The sequence below is a fragment of the Eriocheir sinensis genome, chromosome 19 (assembly GCF_024679095.1).
Source record: "Eriocheir sinensis breed Jianghai 21 chromosome 19, ASM2467909v1, whole genome shotgun sequence".
Classification (NCBI taxonomy): domain Eukaryota; kingdom Metazoa; phylum Arthropoda; class Malacostraca; order Decapoda; family Varunidae; genus Eriocheir; species Eriocheir sinensis.
The window spans coordinates 18,208,991-18,223,503 of NC_066527.1; the positions used below are offsets into that span (position 1 = coordinate 18,208,991).

The window sequence follows — 14,513 nt, forward strand, 5'->3', positions numbered from 1 at the left end:
TGTGGCCTAACTAACGCTAAATAGAGTCTGAGGCTGACCTCTGCATTTTTGTTGGTTACCGTCCTGTTAATAAAGCCTAATACCCTGTTAGCCCTATTGCGGAGAGTGGGCGAGGGCTGGATGCTAGATGACAAAATTCTAGAAAAGCAGCAGCAGCAATAGAGGAAGTAACATTATTATTATTATTATTATTAGTAGTAGTAGTAGTAGTTGTAGTTGTAGGTCTATCCCCCAGTCTCTAGTTTCCCCCCCCCCCACAGCGTTGGTCTGCTCGTCAGGTAAGGCTCGTGCATTACTTGTCAGAAAAAAAAACAAAATCATAAATGACGAGAAAGATTCATGAAAAAATGTCACAAGAAAATCCAATACTAAATACATCCACGGAAAACTCAAAGCAAGAACGCACACACGCACATACATTTATTTTATTACCTTGAGTTTGTGCTGTGTATGTTTGTTTATTTTCAATTTTATTACTATCATTATCAGATTTATTATTTTTATCATTATTATTATCATTATTATTAACAGAGTAAGGGATATAAACAATGATAGTAAAAATGCTGGTAACGACGCTGCCTTTCCAATCGTCATCATCAACAGCTGCGGTGAGGTGAGGTGAGGTGAGGTGAGGTAAGGTGAGGGGAGGGGAGGGGAGGTAAAGTGAGGTGAGGTAAGGTTAGGGGAGGGGAGGTAAAGTGAGGTGAGGGGAGGGGAGGTAAAGTGAGGTGAGGTGAGGTGAGGTAAGGTTAGGGGAGGGGAGGTGAGGTAAGGGGAGAGGGGATGGGAGGGGGCGGTGCAGCAGATGTATCAGGAGATGAGGGAGGGGCCGCTGTCATTGGTGAGGGGGGAGGTGAAACATATCTGGGGGGGGGGGGGGAGTCACCATATGTTGTATAGTGGGGGGAACGGAGCAGCTACGGGTATATATGGGGCCAGGTGGGTCAGGGGTCATCACTCATTGCTTGACCTGCACACTAGCAGCTTCTGACCTGTGCGTGTGTTTGTCCGTGGCGAAGTGTTTTTAGGTAAGTCATTTTGTGTTGAAGGGCGTCAGTGTTTGCTCTCTCAAGGACGAGCGAGTGTTTGTTTTAGTGTCTTGGTGTTTGACTATTTCTGTACATTTATTTTGTTGATATATGAAAACTTTTTCTTGGCGTTACTTTGTTCTGTTCTGTTATTCTTGACACGCCTTTACACGAACACTCTTCGTTAACCGTGTGTTCGTTCGTGTGTTCTTTTCAGAGGCGAGGAACATGGTCGGCGAGGCTCGTGGCGGTGGCCAAGGCGGAGAGGCGCGTAGCGGGGAGACCAAGAGACGAACCCCCGCCCAGTGCCAGGACTTCCCCTACAACCCTTGCACGGCTCCCTACCCACCCTACAACCCCTACCTGACTCCCTACAACCCCTACCCGTCCCCCTACCCACCAAACAACCCCTACCCGTCCCCCTACCCACCAAACAACCCCTACCCGTCCCCCTACCCACCAAACAACCTATACCCGACTCCCTACCCACCAAACAACCCATACCCGACTTCCTACCTACCAAACAACCCATACCCAGATCCATACAACTACTCCCAGGCACCCTTCCCACCCTACAACCCCTTCCATGGACTTTCCCCAGCCAGCGACCCCCGTCAGCCACCCTTCCTACCTAACAACCCCTCCCAGGCACCCTTTCCACTCGGCGCCCCTCACCAGATGCCCTTCCCGCCCACACCAACAGCATACCTCCCCCCACCCCTGCCTGCCCACTTCGAGAGGTGGCACAAGTTCCGGGCGCCTCCTGCCGGTGGACGCGGCGGGGCGGCGGGGGACGGGAGCAGCAACAAGTGGAGGAGCGCCTTGTATGAGCCCCACCGTGCCTCACGGGTCCCCCTTGCACACCCAACGCCGCACGCCCTCCACCGCGACGCCCTTGAGCTGAACAGGACTGCTCCCGAGGAGCTGGAGGAGGAGCCCCGGCCCCTCCTGGTCGCGGAAGAGGGGCCCTCTCCCCTCCTGTACCTGGAGGAGGCGTTCCGGCCCCTGGTGGACCCGGGGATTACGAAGTTCTTGTCCTCTGCGCACCACCGCCGGGCCGCGTGGGTGGCGGTGCTGGCCAAGGCCTGGGTGCTGGCGTGGCTGAAGGCCAACACTGAGATGATCATAGATTTTGAGATGAACGGGCGGGTGGAGGAGAGCTACGAGAGGTGGTGAGTGGCGGGGAGTGATGTGGGAGGGGGGCTTAGGTAGGGTGCTGCAATGAGAGGACTAGTGACGGGGGATATGAATGTACTACTACAGTTACTACTACTATCATTACTGTTACTACTACGACTACCAGTACTGTCCGCTCATCAGTGCTTGCTTTCTCCCACAGGTCGGTTGAGGACGAGTGTTAGGCGAGGGTGCGGGAGGAGAGACGGGTGGAAGAGAGAGGACGTCCGGGTAATTATTTTTCTCCATTATCCTTATTTAGGTTGTGATTACTGCTGCTGCTGCTAATAATAATAATAATAATAATTCTTCTTCTTTTGTGTCCATAATAATAATAATCATCATCATCGTTGGGTATTAATTATCTTTTTTGCCCCGTTGCAGAGGTGGATGAAGACTGAGAACTCGCGGGGAGGAAGGGAGGAGTGGGAGCAAGAGAGGAAGGCGGCGGCGGAGCCGTGGGTGGGAGTTCCTACGAGAGGGACGCGAGGAGGAGGATGACGGAGAGGCGTTGAGGAGACGAAGGGCGGACTGAAGGGGCGTGAGGAGCAGCGACGACCCTCACGGAGACCGGCGGGAGACTTGCAGACACGGAGATGGAACGTTCCGTGTGTGGATATTGTTTTTATTGTTTTGGATTTTCTTGTTACACACACACACACACACACACACACATACACATACGTACACTTCACATGCTACACATTTTATCTTTAATTCAAATGTCATGTAAACTTTTGTGCATCACGTGGGGGCGACTGTTTTATTTTGTGTGATCTAGTTTTAGGGAATACTCGATTGATTCATTTATGTTTGTATGTGTATAATGTTATGTTAAGGTAATTTATGTGTGCTTTAAGAATAAATTACATGTACAAAGAAAACAAAGACTTTTGATTTATTGACACCTCCTGATGAAAGTTATGGAAAGAGAAAGGGGGGGAGGGGAGGGAAGAGGTGTTACTGAGAAGGATTATGGAGGTGCTTCGTGAGGGAGGGAAGGAGGAGAGGGACGGTGAGTGCAGCAGACATGAACAGTGGATGGTTAGGGAGTAGGAATATGGAGTCTAGAGGAAGGAAAGTATCGAGGGATGAAGTAAAGCGGGAGGAAGGAGAGGTGGCGGCAGGTGTGGTACAGAGCTCCTTATAATATGAAAACAGGAACGATAATGAAAATCCAAAACACGGCCGATGATAAAAACAATAACTACGTTGACGCCCTCTTCCACCTGCCTCTCCTCGATCGATCAAAAAAAAATAATGAGTAGGATAATACTAACAGTAGCAGAATAGTAGTAATAGAGAGAAATAGAATAGCAGTAATAGAAGAAATGAACCTTTTGATTACTGAAGAGCTGACGTATATATAGATTGACAGCCCCCGACCAGTGACCGCGGGAGAACATACGATTTGAGGGGCGGACAGTTGTTACCTTTCAGATGCAGGATATTAATATGTGCTTAAGGTAAAGGTGTGCGGCGATGAGGGTATTTATGAGGACTGGCTGGGGAAGGCATGGAGGAGACACAGAGAAGAGGGTAAAAGAAGGGGATTGATAGGGTGATACAACGAAAGGGCGATTATTTATGGGGATTAGTTAGTGAGTGCGTGGAGTGACAGGGAAGGGGGAAGATGATGTTTAGGGTGGATTAGCTGGGGAAAGGCATGGTGGAGACACAGAGAAGAGGGTAAAAGAAGGGGATTGATAGGGTGATACAGCGAGGGGGCGATTATTTATGGGGATTAGTTAGTGAGTGCGTGGAGTGACGGGGAAGGGGGAAGAGGATATTTAATGGGGATTAGCTGGGGAAAGGCATGGAGGAGACACAGAGAAGAGGGTAAAAGAAGGGGATTGATAGGGTGATACAGCGAGGGGGCAATTATTTATGGGGATTAGTTAAGGCGTGCGTGGAGTGACGGGGAAGGGGGAAGAGGATATTTAGGGGGGATTAGCTGGGGAAAGGCATGGAGGAGACACAGAGAAGAGGGTAAAAGAAGGGGATTGATAGGGAGCTACAGGGAAGGGGCAATTATTTATGGGGATTGGTTAGGGAATGCGTGGAGTGACAGGGAAGGGGGAAGAGGATATTTAGGGTGGATTAGCTGGGGAAAGCATGGAGTGACATAGAGAAGGGGGAATAGGTGCAAATGTGGAAGATTGTGGAGTTAGGCGTGATGCGAAGGGGAGGTAGGGGGCGAGATGCTGGTGGGGGAGCAGGAGAGGGGAAACGTTGGAAATGAGGACCGGGAGAGAAGTAGCATAATAGAGAGAGAAAAGCAGGTGAAGTGTGATGCCGAGAACACAGGTGAGTTGACGAGGCTCAGGTAGTGATCCAGGAAAATGTGAGGCGGGGATAAAGTCACGGAAGTAGAGGAAAAAACTATAAAAAAAACACTCGGGCTTTAATACACTCATAGTGCAAGAACTCAAGAATAAATATAACAATACACTAATCAATCATAGATAAAAAAAACAAATAAAAAATAACAGCCAAAGAAATAGATAATGAATAAATATTAAACAAACGCGCGCGTGCACACACACACCTAAAGGGGATGAACAATTCTACAAAAACGTTTTTACTCTGATTTTCTTTCATTTTCCTTTTTATCCGGAAAGTTGAGAAAGGTTAATAAATCCCACAACGGCAGACGAAACATGTACATTTCAGCGAACAGGTTCTCTGGACTCTGCCGCCGCCTGCCGTGACGGGAAGGAAGAGTTTGAACACTGCTTCCCAGACTCTTCCAGGCTGGCGCCCCCTCGGCTCCCAGGTGAGTACATAGCGCCCCTCCCCCCCCCACACACATACGAACACGTACCTCTTTCTTGGTATTTTTTTTTTTACAGTAAAGGATACGGGTGGTCGAGGGCAGAAAAAACAATGAAAACTAAGGAAAGCAGGCCTGCAAATTAAAAAAAAAATACAAACGTGTTCTTTACTGAGAAAACTTTATATAGCAAACCAATTTATTTGGCAGTTTTAGTTGCTTCAGCAACTAACGTTATTAACAGCTGCTAATTCCCCCCCCCCTAACCCCCCCGCATCTTTCCACCGCCCCCAGGTGGGCGGTACTGCCCTGTTTGGGAACCAGTGAGTTAGAGTGAGGAAGATGTAGTGCAGAGCTCCTATAATACACACACAACATACGTGCATGCATACAAGACTTCAGCAAACAGCGTTGACTGGAGGGAAGAGTGAGGGAGGGAAGGCGTGGCACAGACCTCCTAGTGATGTCTTGCCTCTTCTTTTGGGGCAGTAATGGAGTAGAAATATGGAGTTTGGAGGAAGAAAATTGCCGAAGCAAGAAATAAAGCAGGAGGCAGGAAAGGTGGCGGCAGGTGTAGTACAGCGCTCCTTATGACACACACACACACACACACACACACACACACACAGGTAAACACAGTTATTACGTACATAGAAGCAAATCAAGAGTAAGGAAGGGTTGGTGCAGAGCTTAACAAAGGTGTGTCCTAAGCTTGGGCCTCGGGGAGGCCAGGTGGCCTGGGCCCTGGGGTGAGGTCATGTGAGGTGACTCAGGGCAAAGAGGGCTTGGCAGATTGCTACTTCTCACACAGAAAAATAAAGCCTGACTGCTGTGTCCTCACCAGACGGGGAGTAAAGGGGCGGGAAGAGGCCTTCCACCAGGGACCTCATTACCGGGTCACGCGGAAACTGTTACGCTCTAGAACAGGGGTTCTTAACCTTTCGATGATCCCAGACCCCCCATTGGATTGCTTGACCGCTGAAATCATCATCACCTAACTCTGACTGCGCCTACAGCTCAACTATCATTCACACACACACACACCTAAAGGGGATGAACAATTCTTCAAAAAAATAGGTCAGCAACAGTTTATTCCTCACTGGGAAGTCAGGTCAACAGGTAATTGCCCGCGATGGATGACAGGCAGGCTAAAAACTGAAATAGGAAGGAAAAGAGGATTATATGTTAGAATCAAGGGGGGGGGGGGGGAAACCCACCTAAGGGACAGTTACTACGATTTAGCTAGAACAGTAAAGAAAAGCACGCGTATAGCAAAACGAAATTATGAGATTAGAATTGCCAGGGAAGCAAAGAACAATCCAAAGGGTTTCTTTCAGCTTTATAAGACCAAGGTTAGGGATAAGATAGGGCCGCTTAATTCAGGAGAATCACTGATAGATACAGATGAGGGAATGAGTGAGGCCTTAAACATATATTTTTTAACTGTCTTTACCAAAGAAAGATTAGACGATAAACCTCAGGGAGAACAGATCTACAGGGGAGAAGAGGTAGAAGAGTTAACCGACATCAACGTTAAGTAGGAGCTCGTGATTAGACAGATAGATAGACTCAAAGTTACTAAGACGCCAGGGCCAGATGAAATTTTTCCCAGGGTATCAAACAAAAGTAAATCTAAAATCAGTGGACAGCAAACAGAAGATTTTATGAGATCGCTAGACACAGGGGTGGTACCTGTTTCATGGAGGCAGGCACACGTTATTCCAATATTTTCCAATGTTTAAGAAGGGAGACAAATCTTCTATGCAAAACTATAGGCGGATCAGTTTGACGTCAGTTATAGGTAATATGCTTGAGTCAATAATAACAGATAGTATTAGGGACCATATTGCCATACATAATTTAATTCACGACTCACAGCATGGGTTTACTAAAGGAAAGTCGTGCCTTACTAATTTTTTATCCTTTTGCAATAGAGTATACGAGGCAGCTGACAACGATGAGAATTACGATGTAGTTTATCTTGATTTTAGTTAGGCCTTCGATAAGATACCTCACCAGTGACTATTAAATCAAGTCAGTTTTAGGCCCGCTTTTATTCATTATCTACATCAATGACATAGACAATGGGATAACTAGTGACATAGGTAAATTTGCGGATGACACCAAAATAGGACGCACTATTAGGACAAGGGAGGATGCTAGAGCACTGCAGGAGGATCTCAACAAACTGTCAGCTTGGTCAGAGAAATGGAAGATGAATTTTAACATCAAGTGTAGCGTACTTAGTGTAGGAACACGCAACCCATTACACGGGTATAGTTTAGACTCCACAGCGATAGGCAGGTCTGAGTGTGAAATGGATTTGGGAGTGTTAGTGAACTCTGACCTAAAACTAAGGAAGCAATATATTAGGAATAGGGCTAACAGGGTATTAGGCTTTATTAACAGGACGGTAACCAACAAAAGTGCAGAGGTCATCCACAGACTCTATTTAGCGTTAGTTAGGCCACACTTAGATTATGCTGTTCATTGTTGGTGCCCACACTACAGAATGGACATTAAAAGGAGAGATGACCAAGATGATTCAGGGACTGAGGAACCTCCCATATCAAGTTAGGCTGAAACATTTCAACTTACATTCACTAGAAAGACGAAGAGTGCGGGGAGATCTGATAGAAGTATTCAAATGGGTCAAGAGTTACAACAAAGGCGATATAAGTAAAATACTGAGAATTAGCCAGCAGGATAGAACATGCAGTAATGGATATAAATTAGAAAAGTATAGATTTAGGAGGGAAATAGGCAGGCATTGGTTTAGTAATAGGGTGGAGGGAGAATGGAATAGACTCATCAATCACATAGTTAGTGCAGGGACGATAGCTTGTTTTAAGAGTAGACTGGATAGCTACATGGACGAGGGCGACAGGTGGCAGTGGGGGTGGAATCTGGAGCTGCCCTGTGTACGCCATTCGGCCTCTTGCAGTCTCCCTATGTTCTTATGTTCTTATGAGCAGGATCTTGCTTTCGAGTACATTCGAGAAGAGTTAAAAAAATGTTTGGGCGGAGATGAGGTCAGGGATTATCAAAGGTGGTCTAATCCCTCCCTGCCCCCCCCCCCCCTCCCCCACGGTTGGTCTGCTCGTCAGGGAAGGCTCGTGCATTACTTGTCAGAAAACAAAACAAAACAAAAACATAAATGACGAGAAAGATTCATGAAAAAATGTTACAAGAAAACCCAATACTAAATACATCCACGGAAAACTCAAAGCAAGAACGCACACACGCACATACATTTATTTTTTTACCTTGAGTTTGTGCTGTGTATGTTTGTTTATTTTCAATTTTATTATTATCATTATCAGATTTATTATTTTTATCATTATTATTATTATCATTATTATTATCATTATTATTATCATTATTATTAACAGAGTAAGGGATATAAACAATGATAGTAAAAATGCTGGTAACGACGCTACCTTTCCAATCGTCATCATCAACAGCTGCGGTGAGGTGAGGTGAGGGGAGGGGAGGTAAAGTGAGGTGAGGTAAGGTTAGGGGAGGCGAAGTAAAGTGAGGTGAGGTGAGGTGAGGTAAGGTGAGGTGAGGTAAGGTAGGGGAGGGGAGGTGAGGTAAGGGGAGAGGGGATGGGAGGGGGCGGTGCAGCAGATGTATCAGGAAGTGAGGGGGATCAGGAGTATGAGGGAGGAGCCGCTCTCATTGGTGCGGGGGGAGGTGAAACATATCTGGGGGGGGGGGGGGGGGAGTCACCATATGTTGTATAGAGGGGGGGGGGGGAACGAAGCAGCAACGGGTATATATGGGGCCAGGTGGGTAAGGGGTCATCACTCATTGCTTGACCTGCACACTAGCAGCTTCTGACCTGTGCGTGTGTTTGTCCGTGGCGAAGTGTTTTTAGGTAAGTCATTTGTGTTGAAGGGCGTCAGTGTTTGCACTCTCAAGGACGAGCGAGTGTTTGTTTTAGTGTCTTAGTGTTTGACTATTTCTGTACATTTATTTTGTTGATATATGAAAACTTTTTCTTGGCGTTACTTTGTTCTGTTCTGTTATTCTTGACATGCCTTTACACGAACACTCTTCGTTAACCGTGTGTTCGTTCGTGTGTTCTTTTCAGAGGCGAGGAACATGGTCGGCGAGGCTCGTGGCGGTGGCCAAGGCGGAGAGGCGCGTAGCGGGGAGACCAGGAGACGACCCCCCGCCCAGTGCCAGGACTTCCCCTACAACCCTTGCACGGCTCCCTACCCACCCTACAACCCCTACCTGACTCCCTACAACCCCTACCCGTCCCCCTACCCACCAAACAACCCCTACCCGTCCCCCTACCCACCAAACAACCTATACCCGACTCCCTACCCACCAAACAACCCATACCCGACTTCCTACCCACCAAACAACCCATACCCAGATCCATACAACTACTCCCAGGCACCCTTCCCACCCTACAACCCCTTCCATGAACTTTCCCCAGCCAGCGACCCCCGTCAGCCACCCTTCCTACCTAACAACCCCTCCCAGGCACCCTTTCCACTCGGCGCCCCTCACCAGATGCCCTTCCCGCCCACACCAACAGCATACCTCCCCCCACCCCTGCCTGCCCACTTCGAGAGGTGGCACAAGTTCCGGGCGCCTCCTGCCGGTGGACGCGGCGGGGCGGCGGGGGACGGGAGCAGCAACAAGTGGAGGAGCGCCTTGTATGAGCCCCACCGTGCCTCACGGGTCCCCCTTGCACACCCAACGCCGCACGCCCTCCACCGCGACGCCCTTGAGCTGAACAGGACTGCTCCCGAGGAGCTGGAGGAGGAGCCCCGGCCCCTCCTGGTCGCGGAAGAGGGGCCCTCTCCCCTCCTGTACCTGGAGGAGGCGTTCCGGCCCCTGGTGGACCCGGGGATTACGAAGTTCTTGTCCTCTGCGCACCACCGCCGGGCCGCGTGGGTGGCGGTGCTGGCCAAGGCCTGGGTGCTGGCGTGGCTGAAGGCCACCAGTGAGATGATCATAGATCTTGAGATGAACGGGCGGGTGGAGGAGAGCTACGAGAGGTGGTGAGTGGCGGGGAGTGATGTGGGAGGGGGGCTTAGGTAGGGGTGCTGCAATGAGAGGACTAGTGACGGGGGATATGAATGTACTACTACAGTTACTACTACTATCATTACTGTTACTACTACGACTACCAGTACTGTCCGCTCATCAGTGCTTGCTTTCTCCCACAGGTCGGTTGAGGACGAGTGTTAGGCGAGGGTGCGGGAGGAGAGACGGGTGGAAGAGAGAGGACGTCCGGGTAATTATTTGTCTCCATTATCCTTATTTAGGTTGTGATTACTGCTGCTACTACTACTAATAATAATTCTTCTTCTTTTGTGTCCATAATAATAACCATCATCATCATCGTTAGGTATTAATTATCTTTTTTGCCCCGTTGCAGAGGTGGATGAAGACTGAGGACTCGCGGGGAGGAAGGGAGGAGTGGGAGCAAGAGAGGAAGGCGGCGGCGGAGCGGAGCCGTGGGTGGGAGTTCCTACGAGAGGGACGCGAGGAGGAGGATGACGGAGAGGCGTTGAGGATACGAAGGGGCGTGAGGAGCAGCGACGACCCTCACGGAGACCGGCGGGAGACTTGCAGACACAGAGATGGAACGTTCTGTGTGTGGATATTGTTTTTATTGTTTTGGATTTTCTTGTTACACACACACACACACACACACGTACACTTCACATGCTACACATTTTATCTTTAATTCAAATGTTATGTAAACTTTTGTGCATCACGTGGGGGCGACTGTTTTATTTTGTGTGATATAGTTTTAGGGAATACTCGATTGATTCATTTATGTTTGTATGTGTATAATGTTATGTTAAGGTAATTTATATGTGCTTTAAGAATAAATTACATGTACAATGAAAACAAAGACTTGATTTATTGACACCTGATGAAAGTTATGGAAAGAGAGAGGGGGGGAGGGGAGGGAAGAGGTGTTACTGAGAAGGATTATGGAGGTGCTTCGTGAGCGAGGGAGGGAAGGAGGAGAGGGACGGTGAGTGCAGCAGACATGAACAGTGGATGGTTCGGGAGTAGGAATATGGAGTCTAGAGGAAGGAAAGTATCGAGGGATGAAGTAAAGCGGGAGGAAGGAGAGGTGGCGGCAGGTGTGGTACAGAGCTCCTTATAATATGAAAACAGGAACGATAATGAAAATCCAAAACACGGCCGGTGATAAAAATAATGACTACGTTGACGCCCTCTTCCACCTGCCGTGGAGTGACATAGAGAAAGGGGGAATAGGACGTTTAGGGTGGATTAGCTGGGGAAAGCGTGGAGTGACATAGAGAAGGGGGAAGAGGTGAGAATGTGGAAGATTGTGGAGTTAGGCGTGATGCGAAGGGGAGGTAGGGGGCGTGATGCTGGTGGGGGAGCAGGAGAGAGGAAACGTTGGAAATGAGGACCGGGAGAGAAGTAGCATAATGGAGAGAGAAAAGCAGGTGAAGTGTGATGCCGAGAACACAGGTGAGTTGACGAGGCTCAGGTAGTGATCCAGGAAAATGTGAGGCGGGGATAAAGTCACGGAAGTAGAGGAAGTTGGAAAGTTTCGTTTAGTCGGCGCAACATCTGTGGTCATATGCCGGAGAGAGACAGAAGGGGAAGGAATCATAGGAGAAGGGAACATATCCCAGGAGACGGGACACAACCCCCGATTAATACCTGGTATCATTCACTGCTGGGTGGACAGGGGCGTAGGGTATCGGAAAAGTCGCCCAAATTTTTCCAGTCCGCCCGGGAATCGAACCCGGGCGCTCTCGGTTGTGAGCCGAGTGTGATAACCACTGCACCATGAAGCCCCCCGGAAGTAAAGGAAAAAAAACAACAACTGCAAAAACACTCTGGCTTTAATACACTCGTTGTGCAAGAACCCAAGAATAAATATAACAATACACTAATCAATCATAGATAAAAAAACAAATAATAAATAATAGCCAAAAAAAATAGATAAGATAATGTTTAAATATTAAACAAACGCGCGCGTGCACGCACGCACACACACATACACACACCTAAAGGGGATGAACAATTCTACTAAAAAGTTTTTACTCTGATTTTCTTTCATTTTCTCTTTAAACGGGAAAGTTGAGGTAAGTTAATAACTCCCACATCGGCAGACGACTCTGCCGCCGCCTGCCCTGACGGGAAGGAAGAGTTTGAACACTGCTTCCCAGACTCTTCCAGGCTGGCGCCCCCTCGGCTCCCAGGTGAGTTCTTAGCCCCCCCCCCCCCCCTTTCACACACACACACACACATACATACGACCACATACCTCTTTTTTTTATACAGTAAAGGAAACGGGTAAAGGGCAAAAAAAAAAAAGAAGAGTGAAAACTAAAGAAAAAAAGCCAGCAAATTGAAAAAAAATTACAAACGTGTTCTTTACTGATAAAACTTTATATAGCAAACCAATTTATTTAGCAGTTTTAGTTACTTCAGCAACTAGTTTAGCCTTGATGTTTGTGACAAAGATTTTGTAAAAACTAAGTTATTATCAGCTGCTAATGTCCCCCTGCCGCCCCATATCTTTTCACCGCCCCCAGGTGGGCGGTACTGCCCCGTTTGGGAACCAGTGAGTTAGAGTGAGGAAGATGTAGTGCAGAGATCCTATAATACACACACAACATACGTGCATGCATACAAGACTTCAGCAAACAGCGTTGACTGGAGTGAGGGAGGGAATGCGTGGCACAGACCTCTTAGTGGTATGTACACAGAGAAAGAGAGTAAGAGCAATAAAGTTGAGATGTCTTGCCTCTTCTTTTGGGGCAGTAATGGAGTAGAAATATGGAGTTTGGAGGAAGAAAATTGCCGAAGCAAGAAATGAAGATGAGGCAGGAAAGGTGGCGTCAGGTGTAGTACAGCGCTCCTTATGACACACACACACACAGTTATTACGTACATAGAAGCACAGCAAGAGTAAGGAAGGGTTGGTGCAGAGCTTCTTATGGTATACACAGTTATTACGTACATAGAGGCAAAGCAAGAGTAAGGAAGGGTTGGTGCAGAGCTTCTTATGGTATACACAGTTATTACGTACATAGAGGCACAGCAAGAGTAAGGAAGGGTCACAAAGGTGTGTCCTAAGCTTGGGCCTCGGGGAGGCCAGGTGGCCTGGGCCCTGGGGTGAGGTCATGTGAGGTGACTCAGGGCAAAGAGGGCTTGGCAGATTGCTACTTCTCACACAGAAAAATAAAGCCTGACTGCTGTGTCCTCACCAGACGGGGAGTAAAGGGGCGGGAAGAGGCCTTCCACCAGGGACCTCATTACCGGGTCACGCGGAAACTGTTACGCTCTAGAACAGGGGTTCTTAACCTTTCGATGATCCCAGACCCCCCATTGGATTGCTTGACCGCTGAAATCATCATCACCTAACTGTGACTGCGCCTACAGCTCAACTATCATTCATATTCAAAACAGTGAAGAGTTGCAAGACGCTCGTGACAGGGTTGCCAAATATTTTGGGTGGTTTAATATTTCCCGCAGGTCCGTAATTTTGGCAGATTTTGGGGGGTCTAGAGGGCATCATAGGTTCATGAGGTGTGTGTGTACTAATCAGTTTTAGTGTGAGTACTAATCAGTTTTAGTGTGAGTACTAATCAGTTTTAGTGTGAGTACTAATCAGTTTTAGTGTGTGTACTAATCAGTTTTAGTGTGAGTACTAATCAGTTTTAGTGTGAGTACTAATCAGTTTTAGTGTGAGTACTAATCAGTTTTAGTGTGTGTACTAATCAGTTTTAGTGTGAGTACTAATCAGTTTTAGTGTGTGTACTAACCAGTTTTAGTGTGAGTACTAATCAGTTTTAGTCACGAAATAACACCGATTATAAAAATTGAATAGCAGTGCTAGCTAGTTATAATGTATCATTCTAACCATTGTTAATAAATCAAGTATATATTAATATTCAAAGATTGAGTCCCATACCCTCAGCATTTGGTTCCCACACCACCGAGGGGTATGGATACCTCCGGTTAAGAACCCCTGCTCCAGAACACACTTCGTTATGTGCTAATAAACAGTCATTTTGCCGGCCTGTGCGGCGACTCGTCTCCTCGACACGAAGGGAAGCAGCATCGAGTAATATGACCTTTACATAAAATTGACAAACGGCAGCTTCGTTTTTGTCCTCATTATTTTTTTCTTCATTGCGGGAGTGAACGTGAAGCAGAGGCCAACGTCCGGCCTGTGATGCAAGGGTGCAGCGGCCTTGTCATTAACAAGTGTGAGTACAGAGCAAACTGTTGAGCCTGAGATCAAGGACGAGGACGAGTATGCAGTGTTGCGTTATCAAGAACGAAAACAAGTACGAGAAAAAGGGAGAGGTGTTGAGGAGGAGGAGGAGGAGGAGGAGGAGGTGTTACACGAGACAGGGACAGCAGTGGTGGGGTGGTGTTGTTGAATATTGTTATTGTAACTAAGTAGAAGCAGAGGCGGCAATGACATTATTATTATTATTATTATTATTATTATTATTATTATTATCTTTAGCATTTCGTATTATTATTATTATTATTATTATTAT

The 14,513-nt window shown here is 47.5% G+C and overlaps 2 protein-coding genes across 2 annotated transcripts; both read left to right on the forward strand.

The window, feature by feature from the left end:
- The first annotated feature begins 1,256 nt into the window (after nt 1–1,256).
- On the forward strand, nt 1,257–2,204 carry LOC127000996 (tyrosine-protein phosphatase non-receptor type 23-like). The gene has a single exon (XM_050865170.1). The coding sequence runs from the start codon at nt 1,257–1,259 to the stop codon at nt 2,202–2,204; it is 948 nt and encodes a 315-aa protein (XP_050721127.1).
- A 2,201-nt stretch (nt 2,205–4,405) lies between these two features.
- LOC127000997 (uncharacterized) lies at nt 4,406–10,002 on the forward strand. The gene is made up of 2 exons (XM_050865171.1): nt 4,406–4,511; nt 9,074–10,002. Exons 1-2 carry the CDS (start codon nt 4,406–4,408, stop codon nt 10,000–10,002), a joined length of 1,035 nt encoding a protein of 344 aa, XP_050721128.1.
- Nucleotides 10,003–14,513: the final 4,511 nt, after the last annotated feature.